Genomic DNA, 23,912 nt, shown 5'->3' with positions numbered 1-23,912 from the left:
ATGCAGCCCCCGGACGCGCTGGCTCGGGCACGCAGGGCCTCGGGGCTGCTGCTGCTGACTCTCTTTCTCGGGGCGCGCCCAGGTACGGCTCGGGCTGAGAGCGGAGCGGCACTGAGGGTGGTCCCAGGGGACCCTGGGAGGGGACGGGGGGGGGGGCCAAGCCGGGGGACCCCTAGGAAGAGGCATTTGGGAGCATTAAGGGGTACCCCTCTCAATGGGAGAGCAGGCAGGTGCGCCGGGGACTGCATGGGAGCGGATTTAGAGAGCTCCGCAGAAGTCAAGCCCCATCTTGCTTCGGACCCAGGAGTCCGCACCCTCAAGACCCTGGAATTTGGGTCCTCAGCCCCCTCCGTCCTTCAACCGGAGTTTCAAGCCTCCCGTCTCTTCTTTCTGGACACAGAAGGACAAGCCCGCACGACTCCCGATCCAAGGGTCTCAAGTTTGAGGGGGACATAGCAAAGGACCATGTGCCTAGAAATCAGCCAGCCACACTCCTTCGGGGTCAGAGCCAGGCCCCAGAGAGTCCTCCTGGCTGCAATCCTGGCCTTGGGGACAGTGCAGGGCCCCCTTCCTGGGGCCCCGCCAAAAGCCACCACACACACCTGCGCCTGGTGGGAGGGGACGAGGCCAGAGGGAACCTCCCACCTTCCCCTTGGGTCTGCGACTCAGACCCTGCCCCACAACCCCAACCCAGGGAGAGCTGCAGCCAGAAATGGGGGCCTGGGAATCAGGCTCCGGGCACCGCCTTGGCAAATAGTGGGTCCCCAGGGGCTGGGCCGGGGCCGGGGCCGGGGCCGGGGCCAGGCGGGGGAGGGGAAGGGAAGGGAGGTTCTAAGAACTTAGAGCTGGTGCCAGCCTGCCAGCCCAGACAGAGGGTGAGAGCCGAGTTTTCTGACGAGGATTGCTCATGCCTTCTCGCCTGAGGAGTCAGCCCCCCTCCTCCCCCAGACCCAGTAGTCATCCCCCCTCCTCCCCCAGACCCAGGAGTCATCCCCCCTCCTCCCCCAGACCAAGGAGTCATTCCCCCTCCTCCCCCAGACCAAGGAGTCAGCCCCCCTCCTCCCCCAGACCCAGGAGTCAGCCCCCTTCTCCCCCAGACCCAGGAGTCATCCTCCCTCCTCCCCCAGACCCAGGAGTCAGCCCCCCTCCTCCCCCAGACCCAGGAGTCCAGACCCCCTCCTCCCTCAGACCCAGGAGTCAGCCCCCCTCCACCCCCAGACTCAGGAGTCAGCCCCCCTCCTCCCCCAGACCCAGGAGTCATCCTCCCTCCTCCCCCAGACCCAGGAGTCATCCTCCCTCCTCCCCCAGACCCAGGAGTCAGCCCCCTCCTCCCCCAGACCCAGGAGTCAGCCCCCCTCCTCCTCTAGACCCAGGAGTCAGCCCCCCTCCTCCCCCAGACCCAGGAGTCAGCCCCCCTCCTCCTCTAGACCCAGGAGTCAGCCCCCTTCCACCCCCAGACCCAGGAGCTAGGCCCCCAGTTGCCTCCTCCCTCAAATCCAGGAGCCCAGAACTCTGGAACGCCAGTCCCTCCCATCCAAGAGTCAGGCCCTGGGCCCCTCCTCCCTCAGACCCAGAGATCCAGGTCCTCGATCATCATCCATGAATTAGGCCCCCAGACCCTCCTCCCTCAGAGCCAGAATCCTGGGTCTCAACCGCATAACCTGCTGGAGTGACTCACTTTACCCCCTATCAAAGAAACAAGGTGGGGGCAAGGGATGGGAGGGGGCTCTGGCGCCAAGCCGGGCAGGTCTGAGCCAGCCTATCCCTCCCACATTCCAGAAACCTGCCCAGCCCTGTCCCCCCTCACCACCCCTACACACCCAGCCCGCCTCAGTTCCAGGCCTAGCTGCAGCCCACACCCAGACCCCCCACTTTTGAGGGAGGGTGAGAGACCAGGGACTGAGAGAGATGGAGACTCAGAGAGACAGGGAGAGAGACTCAAGAGAGGGGAGGGGAGGGTGAGGACCTGGGGGTGGGATAGGCGTTGGCCCAGGGCGAGAGCATCCTCCTGCAGAGATGGGGACCAGGTGGAGGCCATCAGGAAGTCGTTGGGGTTTGTGGGAGAAACTGGCAGCAGGTTTGAGCCCAGGTGGTTGGATGGCTCTCCCCAGGGCTCTGCTGCTCCAGGGGAGCCCTCAGCAGGACAAAGCAGGCAGCACTGGAGCCTGAGCTGGGACAGAGATCAGAGATGGGAGAGCCAGAGCGGCTCCTGGGTCTGAGGGAGGATGGGGCTGGGGTCCTGGACCTGAGGGAGGCTCTACAGTCCGGCCGGCTGTCCCTGCTGGCGGTGGGCGAGCCTCTCTGGCTGTCCGGCAGGTGTCCAGGCGGAGTTGCATGTGACCGTGTCGCCCCTGGTGGAGGTGATGCGAGGGGATCCCGTGAAGCTGGACTGCACACCGTCGGGGGTCCAAGACCACTATGTACTGGAATGGTTGCTGGTGAGACACCCCCCCAAAGCCCCCACCTGATCCATCTGATGGAAAAAAATTGAGGCCCAGAAAGAACTCCCGGGGAGCTCTGGTTGGACAGTAGGTTAAGCGTTGGGCTGCGTGCGGCCCGTGAGATCACCAGTTCAAACCCACTAGCCATTCCGAGGCTGAAGCACGAGGCCATCGGGACTCCCAGACTGCCCCAGACTCCGCAAGGAGCAGGCTGGCTCTGCCCTCCAGGCTCAGCTCGCTAGGGTCAATGACCCCCAGCGGGCCGGGGATGCACCTTGTGCAGCATGCTGCTCGGGGGCCGGAAGGCCACCACCAAGCCTCCCTCCAGACCCGAGGAGAGGAGTGAGGGAGGGGAGGCGAGTGGAGGAGGCATAAGGAAAGAAAGGAGGTGGGGTGCAGAATGAAGAGGTGGGGGGGTCCCTCACCAGGGGTGACCTCTAGACCTGTCCTCCCGCAGACAGACCGCTCCGGCACCCGCCACCTCCTGGCCTCGGCCCAGCTGCAGGGCAGCCAGCTACAGAGCACCGTGCACAACCCCCGGGGCCGCAGTCCCCCTTACGAGCTGGACCCCCGGGGACGCCTGGTGCTGGCTGAGGCCCAGGTAGCTGATGAGCGGGATTACGTGTGCGTGGTGAAGGCCGGGTTAGCGGGCACTGCCGAAGCCACCGCCCGGCTCCGAGTCTTTGGTGAGACCCCTGGGGCGTCTTGGGAGTGGGGGGGGGCAGGGGGAGAGTTGGGTTGGGGCCTCCTGACAGTCATGTCTTTGCTACAGCCAAGCCAGAGCCCACGGAGGTCCAGCCCAACCAAGGGATACTGTCTGTGATGGAGGACTCGGCGCAGGAGGTATCTGGGGTGGTCCCAGGGTACAACTGAGGGAGGATGGGGCTGGGTGTTTGGGTCTGGGGGACCTGGGGTCCAGGGGCCTAGGTCTGAGGAGGCTGGACTCCTGGGTCTGAAGGAGGAGGGGCTGGAGTCCCGGGTCTTGGGTCTGAGGGAGAAGGGGACTGGACTCCTGGGTCTGAGGGAGGAGGGGGCTGGGATCCTAGGTCTGAGGGAGGAGGGGGCTGGGAACTGGTATTCTTGCCTCCCAAGTGGGGAGGAGTCTTGGAACCTGGACTCTTGGGTGTGATAAAGGAGGGGGCTGTGGGGGCCTGGATTCCCAGAGACTGGAGGGAGGAAGGGGTTTGGGAACCTATATTCCTGGACCTGAGTAACGAGGGGTCCCCGGGGAAGGAGCTGGCTGGGGAGGCAGAACCGAGAGTCTGGCTCCGAGCCCAGGGCTACGCCTGTGTCGGCCTCAGGTCGCCACCTGCCTCAGTCGGAACGGGAACCCAGTCCCCCAGATCACGTGGTATCGGGACGGGCAGCGCCTGAAGGTGCCCGCTGAGGTGAACCCGGGTGAGTGATGCTGCAGCCCTTGGGGCGGGCCGGAGGGGGTGGCCGGGGGCACTGACTGTCTCCCCTACCTCTGCCAGACGGCTACACGGCCAGCCGGACCACTCGGGAGGCCTCGGGCCTGCAGTCCCTGACCAGCGTGCTGTACCTGCGGCTCCACAAGGCGGACCGGGACACCAACTTCCACTGCACGGCCCAGTATAGCCAGCCCAAGAACCGCCAGGGCCGCCTGGACAGCCCTGCCTTCAGCCTCACCCTGCACTGTGAGTCCACTCCGTCCTGGCCTCTGACCTATAGCCTCTGACCCTTCATAGCACCCTGACTCCCATAGCCGCCCATCAAGTTTGGTGACTAAGTGCCCATGTCGAGCACTCACTCCACACTGCATGGGTTCCCAGGGCTTCACACCTGGCCTCTCGGCTCCCACTGGCCTGTCACTCACACAGACCTCTGAGCCTGGACCCGCAACTTTCGTTTCTCTCAACCTCTGGACCCTGGTCTCACATGACGGCTGAACCTGAACCTGCCACATGTGTGACCTCTAACCTTTGCCCACCTCCCACCTCCCACCTCCTTCCCTTAGATCCCACGGAGAACGTGCAGTTCTGGCTGGCCAGCCCGTCCACCACCGAAGGCTGGGTACGAGAGGGGGACACGGTCCAGATGCTCTGCCGGGGGGACGGGAGCCCCAACCCGGAGTACACCTTTTTCCAACTGCAGGTGAGTGTCTCATTTCCTGACCTGTAGCTTAAGACCTTTGGCCTGGGTGCCCGTGAGCCAACAGAACCTCTCACCCCTGGATCCCTCCCGACTTACCCCTGGATCCCTCCCGACTTAGCCTAGGCGCCCTGGTGGCACGGTGGATTAAGCAGCGTGCCGCTAACCACAAAGTCGGCAGTTCGAACCCACCAGTCGTTCTTCAGGAGGAAGAAGAGGCTGTCTGCTTCCATTATGATGGACAGCCTTAGAAACCATGGGGGGGATGTTCTCTGGTCTACGGGGTTACGATGACTTAGACTGATAGCTGCCCTAGTCCCCTGTGACCTCACGGGACCTCATGACGAGCCAGTCTACTCCCCTAAAGGGTGACAGTCTCAAACCCACAGGGGCGGTTCTACCCTGTCCTCTAGGGGCGCCGTGAGTCGGAGTCCACTGAACGGCAGTGAGGTTGTTTTTTTTGGTTTCAAGTTTGTTGGTGACTCCTGACCCTAAAGGCTGCCCGTTTCGACTTAGGGACCACGGAAGAAAGGCCTGCCAGCACGCTGTTCAGAAAACATAGGCAGCAGTTCTTCTCTGTAGCCAAGGGGTCTCCGGGAGTCGGAGGGGTTTTAAACTTCATTTAAAAGAAAATAAGGTTTTATTCTATTTGATTTTTCCTTAAGACTTTATTTTTAAATAAAATGTATTTTAATTTATTGAAATAAATAAGGGGTTGCATTTTTTTATTTTAATTTATCCTAATATCTGCCCCAGGTGACCCCCCTGAATTGAGAGTCCTGGCTTAACATGATACCTGCTTTGGGTGACCCCTGACCCCTCACTGGAATGGACTCTGGCTGAATATACTTACCTGATGACCCCTGACCTGCCAAGACCCCTGTCCCTTGCCCTGGGAGGCTGGTGACCTAGCAGGCCCCCGCTGACCCAGCTGGTTGCTGAAGGTGGCCTTTCCCCGGTGGTCCCCAGGACCAAGAGGAGAAAGTGCTGAAGACCAACCTGAACGGGAACCTGACCCTGGAGAAGGTGCAGCGGGACCAGAGCACCACGTACGGCTGCCGGGTTGAGGACTACGACGCCCCTGCGGACGCTGAGCTCTCCCAGACCCTGCAGCTGCGAGTGGCCTGTGAGAGTCTCTGGAGGGTGAGGGGTGGGGCTCAGGGCCTGGCATCTGCCCCTTCCTCACCCCCACCCCACCTCCGGACCATTCTACCTCCAACCTCTTTTCTCCATGTCCCGGTCCATCCTGTGTCCACCGTCTCCTCCTTCTCCTCCCTCACCCTCAGCCTCTTTCCAGAACATTCTGTCTCCCTCCCTTTCTCTCCCTCTGGGTTCCTGGCCTGTCCTCCTCCTTGGTCTCCCTGACTCCAACCTGCTGAATGACCTGAGGCCGCCAGAGGTTCTTGATATTCTAATTTTTATTTTTGCTTTGTCTTCTAAATGCATTTATTTTTTGTCTTCTTTTCTTTTTAAATCATTTTATCAGGGGGCTCATACAACTCTTATCACAATCCATCCATCCATTGTGTCAAGCACATTTGTCCATTTGTTGCCCTCATCATTCTCAAATCCTTTGCTTTCTACTTGAGCACTTGGTATCAGCTCATTTTCCCCCTCCCTCCCTCTCTTGAACCCTTGGTAATTTATAAATTATTATTATTTTGTCATATCCTACACTGTCCAATGTATCCCTTCACCCACTTTTCTGTTGTCTGTCTCCCAGGGAGGAGGTTAGATGCAGATCCTTGTAATCGGTTCCTCTTTTCTACCCTACTTTACCCTCCACCCTCCCGGGATCGCCACTCTCGCCACTGGTCCTGAAGGGATCATCTGTCCTGGATTCCCTGTGTTTCCAGTTCCTATCTGTACCAGTGTCCATCCTCTGGTCTAGCCGGTTTAGTAAAGTAGAATTGGGATCATGATAGTTGGGGGAGGAAGCAGTTAGGAACTAGAGGAAAGTTATCTGTTTCATCATTGCTACCCTGCACCCTGACTGGCTCGTCTCCTCCCTGGATGTTCTCTTTTAAGGACAGTTTCTTTCGTTTTCATTGTAGAAAATACACACAGCAACACACACCCAGTCCAGGCATTTCTCCGTGCCGTTCAGGTACAAGGATGACTGTCTCGGAGTGGGGTGGCCGTGCTCACCCTCCTTTGTCTGAATCGTCCCTCCACCATGACCACACAGCCACTGCCTCTCAGTTTCCCAGCCCACCTTTTGAAGTGCTATTGTCACCCCTGAGGGGGGTGTTTGCTCAGTCACCCCCGAGGGTGTGTGTGTTCTCCCCTGTGTCTGTCTATCTCAGCAACCCGGGGGGCAGTTCTGCCTTGCCTTCTAGGATCGCTATGAGTCCGTAGTGATGGCAGCGTGCGTGTGTCTGTATGTGCCCGTGTCTGTGTGTTGCGCGTGAGCGTACTGGACAACGCTTTCTAAAACACAAACCCGGCCTTGTGTGCCCACAACCTGCCATGGTTCCCCAGAGCCCCCGGGGAGAGAGCTAAAGCCCTCACCGAGCTCAAGGCCTGGTCCTGCCCACCCGGCTTCAGCTCACCCTTCTCCCTCCTCAGAGCCCCTCGTTCCTGTGTCCTCCCCACCCTCCTCTCTACCCTCCTACCCTGTTGCCTGAGAAATCTTGGGGTGCTGGTACCTGAGCCCTTTCAGAGGACCCGGTTTCCTTCTCGGAACTCCTGTGTAGGACGTGAGGTGTCCCCGAGTGGTAAGGGGTCACCCCCGTCAGTCACTATAGGCTGAAAGATTTAGTGATTTGAATTTACCCAAGGGCACCTAGGACCTTAGCTGGGCTAAGGTGAGGAGCTGAGCTTTCTCCTGGGGGCACTGGGGAGCCATGGTAGGTTCCAAGCAGAGGAGGGTCGGGCTTGGGCTTTAGAAAGAGCCCTTTGACCCAGCTTCTCACTCTAAAGAGTCACAGCCTGGATACCCCTGTGGAGCACAATTCCAATCTGCATGGGGACTGGACAAGCCACAATGAACTCCATGGCTCTGAGCCCCCACCAGGGCCTCCGTGCCCTGGCCTGGGGGTGGACCTCGCCTTCCCAGAGCCAATCAATGCTAGAGAAGACGCTCTGAGTGGTAACCTTCACTGAGGGGGGGGGGGGTGCAGATCATTCTGTTTGGTGATGCGGGGGGATTGGCAGGGCGTGTTTTAAATAGATAAGGGAGATTTGTGTACCTGGAAGCAGATGCTGGTTCGGAGATGTGCCGGGGGGGAAGTTGGTTGGAGAATACCTTGGAAACATAGCCAAAACAGTGAACTGGAATGTGTTGTTCTTGGGTGCCCACGCACAGGGCGTCCCCCGACAGAAGGAAACACCGCCTGGTCCTGTGCCATCTTGTATCCTGCCTGGTCTTTGCCCAGGCACTGTTACAGTGGCTATGTGGGAGGTCCTCCTCTTCTCTGCCCCGCCACCAGGGCACATAGATCTCTCCTGGTAACAGTTCCAAAGTACTCGGGATGAAGTCTTGCCATCCTCGCTGTGAAGGAGCATTCGGGCTGTACTTCTTTTCCCGGTGATTTCGTGGTGAAGAGTTGCCCTCCTATCTGCAAGGTTAGCAGTTCGAGACCACCAGCCGCTCTGTGGGAGAAAGAAGAGGTTTTCTATTTCCATAATGACTTAAGAGTCTTGGGAACCCTCAGGGGCAGTTCTGCCCTGTCTTACAGGGTCACTGTGGTACAGACTCAATGGCAGTGAGTTTATTTGTTTGTTTGTTTGTTTTGGGGGGTTGGGACTCCTTCCAGGGCAGATTTCTCCAACTCCTGGTATCCAATATTCTTCAATTGTCTCCATTCAATCTCCACTCAGTATTTTTTGCCAACACCCTAGTCAGGCCCATGTGTTGGTCATGGTCTAGCTACCACATGCCAGGGCGGGGTCTGAGAGCACCAGCCAGGGCTTGTGTCAGGCACATCTTCGTCGCTAAGTGGCGTCTTCGCTCTTTAGTACTTATACTCCAGGTTCGTCCGGTGCCAACTTTGTCATCCGTCGACCGTTATCAGTAAGTGTTCCCAGGCATCTTGGCTGGCGGCAGGCACGTCGTGTCGGGCAGGGATCACAGGTTGTGAACAAGCCTTCCCCCAACCCCGAGGCCACGCTCTCCCCAGAGCCCAGCTTCTCCGATGATTTGCTGGGCGTCCTGATCGAATAAGCCTGGTGAGAGGAGGCCGCCCCGAAGCACACCTCCCCTGAGTTTAACCCACCACGTAGTACTCCCTGGTTCTGTGCAAACGACTGCCTCTTGGTCCAGTACAGGTCCTGCGTGAGCACAGGGAAGTGGGAAGGCTCGTTCTTCGAAATGCCACGCCCCGTGTGTGAGCCCCAGCAGTCAGGGACAGGCAGGTAGACATCCTGCGGGCCTTCTCTGCTTCCAGAGCCATCAAGATCCGTCTGACCTCAGCAGTGACAGCCCTGGGTATTGCCTGTTCCCTTCTGAATCCAGTCTGAACGCCTAGCGGCTCCCTGCTGAGGCCTTGTTGGAAGGAGTTCCCAGCAGCACTTTAATTATGAGGGACCCTAAGTGGACGTTCCATAGTCCATTGGGTCACCTTCCTTTGGAATGGGCACATACGTGGATTTTTTTTTTCCCAGTCAGTTGACCCGGTTATCTGCTTTCCAAATGTCTTGGCAAAGTTGAGTGGAAGCTTCTAGTATTGGATCCATTCATGGAAACATCCCTCCCTGCCTGGAACCCGTTTTGTTCCCAAGCCTTCAGTGGACGCAGCTTGGGCTTCTTCCTTGACCCAATGAGTGCTTTTTTCACGTCTTGCCTCCAGCAACGGTTGAACATCGGCCAGATCTTTTTGGTTCGGGGACCCTTGTCCCATCTTCCTTCGAGGCTTCCTGCATCACTCAGCATTTCACCCAAACCAACCAAAGCCAAACTCACCGCCATCGAGCTGATGCCGACGTGTAGTGTGACCCTACTGGACAGGGTAGAACTGCCCCTGTGGGTCCCCGAGACCGTAACTCTCTCTGTGGAGTCAAAGCCTTCTCTTTCTCCCGCGGAGCGGCGGGTGGTTTGGAACTGCTGACCTGGCAGCGAAGACCCAGCGCCTAACAATTGTCACCAGAGCTCCATGTTGTCCATCACTCACTCTCTCACTCACACACCCACTCACACACTCAGTCATTCACACCCTAACTCACTCACTCACATTTACTCACTCACTGTCACTGAGTTCATTCTGACTCATAGCGACCCTGCAGGACAGGGTGGCGCTGCCCCTGTGAGTCTCCCTGACACTTGTCATTCCCCCCCCCACCTTTTTATTTTTATTTTAAAAAATCATTTTATTGGGGGCTCTTACAGCTTTTATCACAATCCATCCATCCACATGTCAAGCACATCTGTACGTACGTTGCCATCATCATTTTCAAACCTCGTTTTCCTCCCCCTCCTGCCCTCCCTCATGAACCCTTGATAATTTAGAATTTTTTTCCCTGTTTATAAAGTTTTATTGGTATTCTTTCATAGCTAGGTCATCTTAAAAGGGATGTAGGTACAGCATCACAAGCAGTTCTACTGCTCCTGCCCTCCTCGCACATTGACCGTTTGCTCCTTCATTTCCTTCACCCTTCCCATCCCCCATCCTCATCTGTAATATTTTTTCATGTCTTACACTGACCACGGTCTCCTTTCACCCACTTTTCTGTTGTCTGTCCCCCTGGAGGGGGTTATATGTGGATCCTTGTGATCGATTCCCCCTTTCTCCCCGCCTTCCCCTTCCCCTCCTGGTATCACTACTCTCAGTATTGGTCCTGAGGGGTTCATCTGTCCTGGATTCCCAGTTCTGTACCAGTGTACATGCTCTGGTCTGGCTGGATTTGTAAGGTCACGACCGTGGGTGGGGTCATGACAGTGGGAGGGAGGCAGCATTGAAGAACTAGAGGAAAGGTGTGTGTTCCGTCGGTGATGTACTGCACCCTGACTGGTTGGAAGATTTAATGAGACGCCTCACCTTTCACCCACGGAGCGCAGTTAACATCACACCACCAGGGGTGGGGGGGTGTCACTTTGTCCCTGGGCCCCTTCGATATTGCAATCCGAGGCTGGGTCTTACTTCTGCCGCTCTCTCCACTTGAGAAATGCCCAGCGCGTCTCTTCCCTTCCAGTTTTCCCACTTCCCTTTCTTACTTGGTCTTCCCTGAATTCCTCTGTACAGCTCTTCGCCTCGCCTGCTATACTTCATTTGGGTTCTCTCTTCCTCCCTGGCTTTTTGGTGCCCTGCAGCTTCTTCAAGCCTCAGCCATGTTTCCTTCCCTTATACATGAGGTCATTCACTGTGAGTCAGCGCCAACCCAGTGGCAAGGAACAGCAGCCACCCCCTCCCCCCTGCCCCTGGGAGTCCGAATCTGCTGGGGGAGGCGTGAAGGCAGCAGAGAAGGGGAGAGAGAGATGTGGGGGGGGGGGGTCTCCCAGACCATGGTAACCAGGCCACAGTTGGCCCTGCTTGGTAGCTGACAAAGCCCTACAGAATTGGCGCTGGGAAGCTGAGCCTTGGCAACCCCGCCCCATAAGAAGTCACAGGCCATGGACTGACTGCCCACAGAATGGGGATGGGGTGTGACCTTGGGTGAGGGGGCCCTCTGCAGCTGTGACTGTTCCCAGCGAGGGCTGACAGCTGATGGCCCGCTGGGCAGCTGGAGGGCTAAATCCTGGGAGAAGCTTTTGGGTTTCCACAACAGGTGGCCGGGGAGGCCTTTCTGAGAAGGGCACCCTTGAGCGAAGGGAGAGAATCAGGAATGGGAAGAGCTAGATTCCAGGCCGAAGGAACAGCAGGCTCAAAGACTCTGAGGCAGGGCCCAGCTCGGCACGTTGGGTGCCCGCCCGGGAGACACTTGCCATATGTGACAGAAGGAAGCACCGCCAACCCCGGGACATCCGCACAGGGTTATGTTGTAGACCATCCTGGCAGCTGTCACCCGGCGCGGTCATTTATGGTGACACCCCTTGCCCTTGGGCCTCCTCCCGTGCCAGGCCATGCAGACTCCATGGTCACATCATCATTGTGAAGCATAGAGCTATCTATGATAAATACAGCCGTCACCTGCTTGAGTGTAGTAGTTCTTAGTTATATGAACACCCTGGTGGTGTGAGGTCCGTGGTTCGAACCCACCAGTCACCCTATGGTAGAAAGATGAGGCTGTCTACTTTTGTCAAGATGTAAAGTATCAGAAGCTCAAAGGGGGTAGCTCTGGCTCTCCTGCTGGGTCGCTGTGAGTCCCAATCAACTCGATGGCCGTGAGTTTTTTTTCCCCCTTTTTAATATGAATGCTGACAGCAAAATTGTTCTGTAAAATCTTGCCACACTTAAAAATTGCCACATTTGTCACATTACTGGGTAATGTGAAGCAGAAGCCTTTTTAAAATATTTTTTCTCCCCCACCCCCCCGGTCATTACTACTTCTTTCCCCCTCACCCCCCCCGCAAAAAAAAAAAAGCTAAATTGAGAAAGAGCTCGCCAATGTCAGTTTTGGCAGCAACACGTGGCTAAAACAATCAGAAAATTGGGCAAAAGCTCTCGCTCCCTGCCATCCAGCTGATGCCCACTCATAGTGACCCAGTAGGACAGGGGAGAACTGCCCCTGTGGGTCCCCGAGACACTAACTCTTTTATGGGAGGAGAAAGCCTCACCTTTCTCCCACAGAGCTGGCTGGTGGTTTTGAACGGCGGGCCTTCTGCTTGCAGCCCCATGCATAACCCACTGCACCGGCCCTGGCCCTGGCTGTGCTGAGGACGCCACGTGGATTGGCAGTGGGTAATGACAGCTCTGACAGGCACCCAGGAACCTCCACCACGTAAACTAGTGTAGAGTTTTGGTTTTTGTTAATCGTTGTATCGAGGGCTCTTACAACTGTGAAAACATTCCATAAATCAACTGTATCAAGCATATTTGTAAATATGTTGCCATCATCATTTCCAAATCATTTACCACTTGAGCCTTTGGTACAAGCTCTTTTTTCCCCTCCCTCTCCCACCCTCGTGAATCCTTGATCAATGATATATTGTTATTATTTCGTAGCTTACACTGTCGTCTCCCTGCAGAGAGTTTTAAAAGGATAGGTTTGTTGATACATGGGCGCTGGGCGGACAAGAAATGTTTTTGGTTATAATCCGCTGTAGTGGGATTTAAAAAAACAAAACATTTCTGCTGACACACTCCAGAGACTTTATAGACATTCATGTTTATGTCACCCCTCTGACAGTGTCACTTGGTGTGGTCTGAGCCCCCCTCTCCCATCGCCCCCCATCCCCTCCCAGAGATGAGTCTGGAGGACAGGAGATGAGGGGGAAGGAGAGATGGGCAGGAGCCACATCAGGCAGCACGGTACGGGCTGTGTGTGCGCTAAGGAATGCAGGCTTGCTGCTGAGGCTACTGGGGAGCCAGCGCAGGGTTTTTAAGCAAAGGAGAGGGCCGCGGGCTGTGCGCTTTGAAAAGCCTCCCAGGCTGCTAAGTGGAGAATGGTCTGGAACAGGAGCAAATGGCAGCTGGGAGACATGGGTGTGGGTGGCTGCTGGGTGAGGCAGACCACGCAGGCGTGGGACATGGGGGCAGTGGAGCAGGTCTGTGTTGGAGGCCGAGGGTGAAAGGGAGGCCTTCTGCTCTCGGACAGATTGCCCGTCTCGGATACCGTGTGAGCCAGCATGCACTTTATGCTTGGTGTCTCGGTTTGGTGTTGGGTGCTGAGCCCATAAGCCTTGAGGACAAGGGCTGGTGGGGTCCACGGGCACAGGGTTTGAGCAGTGAGGGGTAGTGGCCAGGCTTTAGGGCCCCCAGGTTAACTGCTGGCGGCAGCTTCAGGGGGGTTAGCTCTGGAGGAAAGGGCTTGAGTTGGCTGGTATCTCCAGGGACTTAGACTTGTAGCATCTGGCTTGGATGGCATAATGGTGACAGCCCCAGGAGAAGGGGAGGAAGTCTAGGAGCCCGTGTTGAGCGTGCTTTGGACCCCCAACGGCCCAGGAGTGCCCCTGGGTGAGAGGAACTCAGCTCTCTGTGTCCCCCCGCCCAGACTTGGACCCCCTGAAGCTCAGCGTGGGAGAGCAGCTGTCCTTGTTGCGGGGCAGCAATGAGACCGTGGACTGCTCTGTGCAAGGCCTGCCCGTCCCGACTCTGCGCTGGACCAAGGTGAGGGGCTCCAGCCTGCTCCCACCTCCACCGCTCTTCCTTCTGCCTCAAGCCGCCTCTTCTCACCATGCTGCTTCTCCTGTCCCCAGGACGGAGCCCCCCTGGGGGACGGCCCCACCTTGTCACTCAACTCTGTCACCTTCGACACCGCCGGCACCTACACCTGTGAGGCTTCCGTGTCCACGGTGCCTCTGCTGAGCCGCACTCAGGCCTTCAAGCTGCTGGTCCAAGGTGTGGGGGCAGGGCCCCCTGTCCAGGGGTGGGGGAACCCGGGAAAACAGGAGGGGCCCCTTGGCTGGACCATGCCGTCTTCCCCTCTGCCGCACGCACGGCCCCTCCCACTCCTCCAGCGAGTGCAGAGAGGACCAGCTCCGTGGAGTTTTAGAGGCTGCGAACTTTCAGCCGCAGATAGCCAGGCCTTTCTTCCGAGGCACCTCCGGATGGGTGGAGCCCTGTGGGCTTGACTGCGCCGCCCGGGACTGCTGTTTCCCGGTGTTGGGGAGCCAAGACTTCGAAGAGTCGGACCCCACTCCTCGCAAAAGGAAACACCGCCCACCCTGGGGCCTTCCTCCCCATCTTGCCGTGTCCACTGCTGCAGCCACGGCGCCATCCGTCTCCTTGGGGGTCGTCTTCTTTTCCCCTGACCTTCCATCCGCCACTTCCTCTGCTCTTCCTGCCACGCTGGGGGCCCTAAAGCCACCCTGTCTGCTCACCAGTGGCCCCGCCTCTCGCAGGGTCCCCGGAGCTGATGCCAGAGGAGACCCCGACCAAGGCAGAGGGCTGGCAGGAAGGGGAAGAAGTCACGCTGACCTGCTCTGCCCGCGGCGACCCAGAGCCCAAACTCATCTGGAGCCAGCTGGGTGGCAGTGTAAGGGGTCTCTGCCTTCCCCTACCTTCCCAGGCCTTGTGCCCCCGGACACCCCCCCCCCCAGGGGCCTCCCCTCCCCTAAGCCCTTGGAGTCCTGGGTGTGCGTCTGACCTGAGCCCCCTCAGCCAGCAGAGCCGGCCCCCGGACGGCAGGGCTGGGTGAGCAGTTCCCTGACCCTGAAGGTGACCAGCACCCTGAGCCGAGAGGGTGTCTCCTGTGAGGCCTCCAACCCCCACGGGAACTCCCGCCACGTCTTTCACTTTGGTGCTGGTGAGTCGTCACCCCGGGGGTGGGGGCAGGCCTTGGCACACAGAGCCCCGACCCCTCTTCTCCCGCTGACCCTGCCCTGGCCTGTTCCTGCAGTGGCCCCCCAGACCGCCCAGGCGGGAGTAGCCGTCATGGCCGTGGCCATCAGCGTGGGCCTCCTGCTCCTGGTCGTGGCTGCCTTCTACTGCATGAGACGCAAGGGTCGCCCTGGCTGCTGCCGGCGTGGAGAGAAAGGAGCACCGTGAGTACCTGTGTCCTGGATCCAACCCTACCTCACCCACAGCTGAACCTCAATCCTAGCTCCATCCCCAAACCCACCCCATAACTATTCCTAATCCACCTCATCCCCAGCTGAGCCCTGATCCCTTCTCCATCCCCAAACCCACCCCATAACTATTTCCAATTCCATCTCATCCTCAACTGAACCCCATTCTCACCTTTATCCCCTATCCACCTATAGCTATTTCCAAAACCACCGCATCCCCAGCTGAAGTCTAATCCCATTTCCATCCCCCAAACCCACCCCATAACCATTTCCAATCCCATCTCCAGCCGCAATTCACCCCATCTCCATCCCCAATCCCATTATCTGCAGCCTCAACCGTAGTTTCAGCTGACTCTCAAGCCCATCTCCAGCCCCCACCCTATCCAAATCCCCAACTCACATCCAACTCCTGTCCATTCCCAAACCAATACCCATTTCTAAACCTGATTAACCCCTTGCCAGCCCTCAATCTCCTTTCCAGTCCCAAACTCATTCCCATTCCCAAACCCTATCCTCAAACTTAACCCATAAACAACCATTCCCAAACCCAATGTAACCTATCTCTGTCCCCAAATCCAACCCCATTGCCAATCCCAACTTTGAATTCATCCTCAAGCTCAAACCCAACCTATAACCATCACCAAATCCAGCTCTGTCTATCCTTATCTTCAATCCCACCCACTACATCCCCTTTCTCCATCTCAATTTATAACCATCAATTTATAACCAAATTATCTCAAATTATAGCCATCAGCCTCATACCCCAGTCGCCATTCAACAGAGACCTAGCTCTTAGGCACCTGTGTGCTCACCTTCATCCTCTCACCCAACTCCTATCCACCCCCAATCCAATACCCATTTCCAAACCTAATTTAACTCCATCCCAATGTACAGTCTCCTCTCCAGCCCCAAACCCATTCTGACCAAGACCAAACCCCAATTCCCAGACCAAACCCCAATCCTCAAATCCAATTTATAACCATTCTCAAATCCAACTCAATCTCATCCCTGTCCCCAAAGCCAACCCCACCGCCAATCCCCAACCCAACCTATAAACCATCCCTATCCAATCTTATCTCTTCTCCAGCCCCAAACTCATTCCCAAACCAAACCCATACCCATCTCCATAGCCATACCCAAACCCATCCCCATTCTGACACCAACTTAACCACATCCCGTCTCCAGATCCAACCCATCACTACCCCCAAACCCATCTCTTGAAAACATCCTCTTCAACCCCACCTATAGGCCTCCCTGTTTTCATTCCCAACCGGTAACCATCACTAACCCAATTTCGACCCCTTCTTCAAGTCCCCTTGGCAACCCCAATCTTATCTCCAACCTCTTCTGTATCCCGACTCCAAATTTACCCATCCCCATCCCCAACCACAAAACCATCTCCAGACCAACCATTTCTTCAATCCTACCCACCGCCATCACCAATCCTATTCCCTTCCCTAACCCCAACACCGTTGCACCCCCAGGTCCATCCCCATCCAACACACCCTCATCTCTGCCCTGCCTTCCCACCCCAGCCCCTCCCCCAAGCCTGACCACCTGTGGCACGCTACCTCCTTCCTGCAGGCCACCTGGGGAGCCGGGACGGAGCCACTCAGGGTCTGAGCGTCCAGAGCAGACGGGCCTTCTCATGGGAGGCGCCTCTGGAGGAGCCAGGGGTGGGGGCTTCGGAGATGAGGTGGGTGAGAGCTTGGGCACCATGGTGAGGAGGGGTACCCTCTGGCCTCATGGGCACAGGCTGACCCTCTCAACCTCTTCCCCAGTGCTGAGCCTGCAAACCTCAAGTTGGTCACTGGACCCAGAGCTGCAGTGGGCATCAGAGGACCAGCTGATCAAAGGCCCTGCTCACGCCCCTCTCGCCCACCCCAACTTCCTCCTCCCCTCCTTGGCCCTCCCTTCCTTCCTCCACCAGAGCGGCCTGCTGGCTGGGAGGAAGAGGGGATGGGAGGGGGGCTTCCTCTGGGCAGTGTGACTCTCCCAGGCCCCAGAATAGCTCCTGGACACAAGCCCGGGCCCTGGCCTGGGACGAGGCCTCAAGGGGAGGCTCAGCGGCCAGCGCTATTTTTACCTCTTGCCTCCCTTGCTGGTCCCCCCACCTGGCCTCCTGCTGCACAGTCTGACACTGGATCCCCACCCCCGCCCCGCCCCTCATCTGTGGACACTGGAGTCTGCAATAAACGCTGTCACATGTCACGTCCACACTGTCCTGCAGCCAGAGCCTCCTCAGGGGGTGTGGCAAGAGCCATTCAGGGGGAGACTCCTGTAGTGCCTTCCCTCCCTGCTTGAAGTCATTGGGGGCAGGTGGGAGCAAGGAGAGGGGGGACTCAGCTGGACGATGGTGGAGGAGAGGGGGGCGCTGCGCTGGCCCCTGAGGACCAGAGCCTGCTGTCAGGGTGGGGTGGGGTAGAGAGGGGTGCTGTGTCTTTAAATGAGCATTCCTATTGCTAGTGCCTCCATCCAGTCCAGGGAGACTGGGAGAGCTGATAGAATTAGGGATGGAGATGCATCCTATGGGAGGTCACAGGCCCTGGGGAGAGGGAGGTGGTGGGGGATGGCTAGAGAGATGGACTGGTGGTGGAGGAGGAGAGAGAGCCTGAACAGAGGGAGATATGGGCTGGTATGCCCAGATGTGAGAGGCCACATAGACAGACAGACAGAGGGAGGGAGGGAGGGAGGGAGAGAGAGAGGGAGGGAGAGCACGAACTGGAGTTCGGATTATCAGGACCACAAACAAAAAACCAAAACACTTGGCATTGTCTCCACCTGACCCTGGGCGAGCTCCATGGGCCTCCCAGTGGCTGACTTAGCAGAAGTGGGGTTGCCTGGCCTTTCTTCCAAGGCACATCTTAAAGGGCTGGACCACCAAGCTCTGGGAGAGTGGCTCAAAGAGGTCACCATCGGAGAAGGGGTGGGAATGGGGGGATTTGAATCCACCAGCTGCTCCGCTCTATGGGAGAAAGATGCAACGTGATATAAAGATTTCTTAAAAACCCACTGCCAGCGCATGGATGCCGACTCACGACCATCCTGTGGACAGGGCAGAAATGCCTCTGTGGGTTTCTGAGACTGTAACTCTTTTAGAGGACCGAAAGCTTCACGTTTCCCCTGCCGGAAAGATCTATGTAGCCTTAGAAACCCTGTGGAGTACCGCATATGCTCGAGTAGAAGCCGACCTGAATATCCACCGAGGTACCTAATTTTACCAAAAAAATATGCATAAAATATGTTCTGAGAACCTCAGCTCAGTTCTGCTCTGTCCGGCGGAGGTGACGGTGAGTCAGGCTGGCTTTGTTTTTCTCGTTCTCTCTAGAGTAGAATTGACTTCCTTATTTAACAAGAAGGGAGCAGAGACACAGACGTCCCTGGGTCCAGAGCAAGGACTGAGGTCAAGAGACACGCCATTCTGAGGGGAGAGAGACAAGTGGGGGGCAGGGGCAGACAAGCGGGGTTCAGCTGGGATGCTGGAGGGGGTTTGACAGATGGCTAAGGGGAGTGGCTTCAGGGCACTCCTGGGAGGAAGGGATTCTCTACCCAGCACCTGGTCCCAGAGTTAATGAGGAGGAGGACCCTCCTCAGCCTCCCCAGAGGGCATATCTTTACATCAGAGTTCCCTCATCTGCATCTATTTGCATACAGATGGCAGCCTGGGCCGCCCTCCTAGCATGGAGGGGTGCAGGGATGGACCACAGGATGTAAAGATAAGTTTGAAATGAACTCTCCTTGTTCATCAACCTTCTGCAGCTCCCCATTGCTTGAGGGAGGGGGAGCCACCCATGGGACCCTGGCATTCAAGCCCTTCCGAGGGGGCTGTCTCCTCCCCACCATGCCTCACTGCACAGCCACTCCCTCTTTGTGTGTGATTTGGCAGCTGGGACACTTTGGAGGGGTCAATCAAGCTTTCAAGGAGCGCTGGTGGTGCGGTCGTTAAAGCGCTTGGCTGCTGAGTCCCTGGGAGGAAGCGGTGGCCGGTGCTCCCTTTAAGATGAGTCTCAGGTTGCCGGTGGGGGGCCGTCCAGAGACTGGTGGCGGTGGGGTTCTAAAACTTCCATGCCTTTTGTCCACCTCTGGAACGTTAGAGAAACCTAGACTTCTTCTGAATTCATAGATCTTATTAGGGAAGGTATGTTTTGTCGCAAAAAACAACAAAGCCTAACTCAAAATCATGAAATGCCATTGAGTCAGTTCTGGCTCACAGTGACCCCAATTCTGCACCATCCTCACCAGTGCTCTCAGGTGTGGGTCCCATGGTTGCAGCCACTGTGCCAAGCCGTCTCTGTAGAAGTCCTCTTCTTCCTGCCCCTCTACTAAGCATGCCGTCCTTCTCCAGGGACTGGTCTCTCCTGACACCGGGTCCAAAGTCCAGGAGGCCACCCTTGACTCTTAGGCATTCTGACCGCGTACTTCTTCCAAAACAGGTCTGTCGGTCCTTTTGGCAGCCCATGGTATTTACCATATTCTCCACCAGCGCAATTCAAATGATCTTCCTTATACAAAGTCTAACTTTTACATGCCGACTGAAAATACCATGGCTGGGTCAGGTGCCCCTCCGTCCTCCAAGGGACGTCCTTGCTCTTCACCACTTCAAAGAGGCCTCGTGCAGCATCAGTGACACGCAAGCCTACCACAGTCTGACAACACAAAGTGACAGTGGGAGCTAGAACTGGCAAAGTGAAGAGGAAAACCATTTTCCCCCGTCACTAGGAAGTTCCAGAGTGTTCCGGCTTCAGGCATAGCTGGATCCAGGGGCTCGAGCCATCTCATTGTCATGCTCTTCTTGACCTTCTTCCGGCTCTGCTGCCCTCCTGGGCACAGGCAGGGACTTTTCCTTCAGGTGCCACCCACTGCCCAGGAGATTTCTGCCCCACCAGCTTAGCCAAAGAGTGCTCAGAAATCTCAGGGCTAATTCTCATTGGCCAGGAATGGCTCCCGTCTTCATTCATGAGCCAATCCCTGTGGCCGGGAGAATGGAGTGCTCTCATTGGCCAGGCTTGAGTCAGCTTGACTCTGAACCAGGACTCCATGGGGTGGGGTCCCCGTAGGAAAAATGGGGGCGAGGACTGCTTCTGGAGGAAGGGGGAGAGGCCTCCTGGGCAGGTAGAATGTTTGGTGTGCACTTCACGCCGCCATCAGGAAGCCCTTGGCCGGCTGCCCCTGCCTCTTCAGAGAAGGGCCAGCTTTGGAACTGCTTGACACCTGAGTCACCCAGTCCTTTGTCAACAAACACAAGTGGTGCCCAGCCTTATGCATGTGCCTGGTGGGACAGCGTGTGCGTGTGTGTGGGGAGAGAGTCTGAGCAGGAGACCTTCCTGGAAGAAGACAAAAAACAAAGCAAACTCACTGCCATCAAGTCAACTCTGACTCATCGTGACCCCATAGGGCAGGGTAGAACTGCCGATGTGGGAGACCATAACTTTTCTGGAGTCGAAGGCTTCCTCGCGGTTCTGCATAGCAGTCGTTGGTTTTGAACCGCTGACCTCAAGGTTAGCAGCCTGATGTGTAACCACTACACCACCAGAGCTCCTCCTGGAAGAAAGACTGGTTATTTTGATCAAGAAAGCAACAGGGGTCCCAGGCTGAGTCAGTACTTGCAGACGTTACCAAGCAAGTGAGGGGCCAAGCTGTTACTGAAATCTAGTGGCCCTGGTGCCCCCGTCCCCAGCCTGGCCCCAGATTGAAGGAAGAAGAGTAGTAAGATCTAGTGCAGTGGTTCTCAACCTGTGGGTCTCGACCCCTTTGGGGGCCGAATGACCTTTTCATAGGGGTCGCCTAATATATCCTGCATATCAAATATTTACATTATGATTCATAACAGTAGTAACATCACAGTGATGAAGTAGCAACGAAAATAATTTTAGGGTTGGGAGGTCACCACAACATGAGGAGCTGTATTAAGGGGTCACGGCATTAGGAAGGTTAAGCACCACTGATCTAGTGTATGCGGCATTAACTGAAAGGTTGGCTGTTCAAAACCCACCTGGTGGCACCACAGGAAGCAAGGCCTGGCAATCTGCTCCCATAGAGATTACAGCCAAAAAGCCCCCGTGGAGCCCAGCTCTCCTGGATAACTCAGGGGTGGTCAGGTGTCCGGATCTCCTGGGCAGCAAATGGTTAAGTGTGGGTTTGTGGAATCATCAACTCCCATCCACCTGGACAGGTGAGGGGGCCCTTCCAAAAGCTCAGGCTAAAAAAAATATATCCATTCAATTCCATTTTCCCACAGACTTTGGGAAGCCACTTGGCCCTGTCTCCCTCGTGAGCTGGGGCTCGGCTGGCATGTTGTGGCTAGGTGCAATCCAGTTTGTCCCGACTCATAGCCACCCAAAGTACCACACCAGGATCCACTGAACACCGCCCGGTCCAGCCCCTGTCCCCCTAGTGGTCCTTATATTGGAGCCTCTCCTTATAGTACTTTATCAATCATGAGGTCCTTCTCCAGGGACTGTTGTCTCCTGAAGACATGATATTAATTAAAGTACCTGATATTAATTAAAAAAGAACACCTCATGTTGAGTTCAAACCTCAGGCTCGCTGGCAGGCGTGAGGGCCTATGAGTATTTTAGCTTATTTCTCAGAGAAATCGGGACACCAAACATCATGGCCTCCCCCATCAACGGATGCTTGTGAGGCATTTTTCTCTCTGTGTCATCCCATCCAGTCACCGCTGACGTCTAGTGACCATCTGTGCGTTTCTGAGATGGTATCTGCTCATGGGAGTAGAAAGCCTCTTTTTTCCGAGGAGATGCTGGTGGGTTCTACGCCCGCCCCCAAGGCTCCTTGAGGCATGGACTCAGATGCATTCTGAATAATGTGGTGGGTGGGACCACTGTCAGCTATTTGGTAACTCAAGGGCTTGGGGCCAAGTCACTACCCCTCGATGTGCCTCAGTGACTGGTCACTTAGGGTGAGTTGTTTGAGATAATAAAAAAGGACCTTCAAGAAGTTCACGAAGAAAAAAAAAATCCATGATCTTTGCGTTTCATTTCGCGCCCCGGGAACGTTGGGAGTGGGGGGGCTGGCTGATAGGAAGTTGGGAATTCATTGATCAGTACTGTTAGGATGACCAGGACTTGAACTCGGGTCAGGTAGATTTCCAATCCTGGCGAGGTGCCCACCAGGGGAGGGCATGAAACCACAAGCTCGTCCCGCCCTCCGCTGGCCAGGTTGTCCACCTGGAGAAATTCGAAGGGCGAGGTCTCAGGTGCTCCCAGGCCCCTTCACCCCCAGCCCTCGCCCCCCTCCCCCCGCAACCCCCCCCCCTGTGGCCTCTCCAGCTCCCCCAGGCAGCCGGAGGAATGTGAAGCCTCTCCAGCTCCCGCAGGGTGAGACAAAGGGGCCGAGTCAAAATGAAGGACACAGAGCGGCGAGCGGCGGCGGCGGCTGGGAGATAGCAGAAGTAGGACAAGGCCACGGGGAGGGACCGGCGTGACTGCGGCCGGACCCTAGATCGGCCCCACGCGGCCCGGCCGAGCCCGGTCTATGCTGCCCCCTGGCGGGCGGGCGGCGGCAGCGGCGGCGGCGGCAGAGCGGACCGGAGTGTGTGCGGTGCGTGTGTCTTCGCGGAGGGGGGCCGAGGGGGGAGCGCGATGCCGGGAAGGAGGGGGCAGAGAACAGAGATACGGAAAGAAAGAGACCCCCGCGAGAGAGATGCAACGCAGAGACACCCAGGGAGAAACACCGAGGCGCCAGGGAGGCAAGGAGGGAGACAGAGATGGGAGTCGTGGGAGACTTGGGAAGAGACACGGAGACCACGCGACACAGATGCAGCGACAGAGAGCAGACTCCCAGCGACGTCAGGACGAGAGGCAGAGCCGGACCGACCCGGGGACCGGGAGAGGAGCGGCCGGACCGGGAGAGACACAAAGGCGGAGGCGCTCTGCGAAGCAGAGAAATCGGGAACGACACGGCACAGCGACATCTAGGGTTGGAGATTAGGCGACGCTGAGAGCGGCCTTCCTGATGATGAGGCCGAGGAGAGGTGAGGTCTCAGTGGAAGCGGGCACAGAGACACCCCCTCTACGAGCCACACGCAGGTGTGCCCCCCAACGTAGAACACACACACAAAAACCCCAACCACCCATTGCCATCGAGTCGATTCCGACTCCCAGCGACCCTGTAGGACAGGGTGGAAACCGTCCCGGTGAGTTGCCAGGTCTGTAAGGAGTTCCAGAAAGCCTCATCTTTCTCCCACAGAGCCGCTGGTGGGTTCGAACCGCTGACTTAACGTTTAACCTTCGCCTCCGCTCGCCCTAGTCTACTGCACCACCAGATGTGAGCAGGGGAGCGTCGCACCTTTAACCTGAAATGCGGCGGGAGGCGCTCCTGGAAATAGACACCAAGGACTAGGAGAGAACAGGTGAGCGGGGCCACACTGGAGGCGGGGCGCCCAGAGGCTTAGGGGGCGGAGCCAGAACCTAAGTGAAGCCGCGCGCAGTTTGGGGGCGTGCCATGTGGGTGGAGCCTCTGTATTGAAAAGGTGGGGGCGTGGCCGTAGCTCTTTCGGAGCCACGGTAGAATCCTGAAAGGGGTGTGTTGGACCTCCGAGAGGGCTCGGGATTCAACCCCGGGAAAGGCGGGGTCAGGACCTGGGAAAGGGGCGGGCCTCGGGGTCTGGGCGGGGCGCTGGGGGTGGGAGAGGGTCAGCATCCTCGGAAACCAGCAGGTGTGGAACCCTCGGACCCGGGCTGGGTCTAAATCCTGGGCGGGGGCGGGGGTTGAATCCTGGGGACCCGCTCCGCGGAGAACCCAGGAGGGGGCGGGGCCGGAGCCCAGAGTCCACCCGGCAGGGCCCGGAGCCAGGG

At 57.2% G+C, this 23,912-nt stretch overlaps 1 protein-coding gene across 1 annotated transcript; it reads left to right on the top strand.

The window, feature by feature from the left end:
- Positions 1-17,266, top strand: BCAM (basal cell adhesion molecule (Lutheran blood group)). Its single transcript, XM_075536622.1, has 15 exons — positions 1-82; positions 2,317-2,438; positions 2,899-3,127; positions 3,214-3,284; positions 3,743-3,839; positions 3,917-4,099; positions 4,420-4,556; positions 5,523-5,679; positions 13,581-13,696; positions 13,786-13,927; positions 14,431-14,564; positions 14,690-14,834; positions 14,928-15,072; positions 16,681-16,792; positions 16,878-17,266. Exons 1-15 carry the CDS (start codon positions 1-3, stop codon positions 16,881-16,883), a joined length of 1,878 nt encoding a protein of 625 aa, XP_075392737.1. The 3' UTR covers positions 16,884-17,266.
- The last annotated feature ends 6,646 nt before the right edge of the window (positions 17,267-23,912 follow it).

This window comes from Tenrec ecaudatus, chromosome 18 (genome assembly GCF_050624435.1).
Source record: "Tenrec ecaudatus isolate mTenEca1 chromosome 18, mTenEca1.hap1, whole genome shotgun sequence".
Lineage (NCBI taxonomy): Eukaryota > Metazoa > Chordata > Mammalia > Afrosoricida > Tenrecidae > Tenrec > Tenrec ecaudatus.
This window is presented reverse-complemented; position numbering and strand designations above follow the sequence as displayed.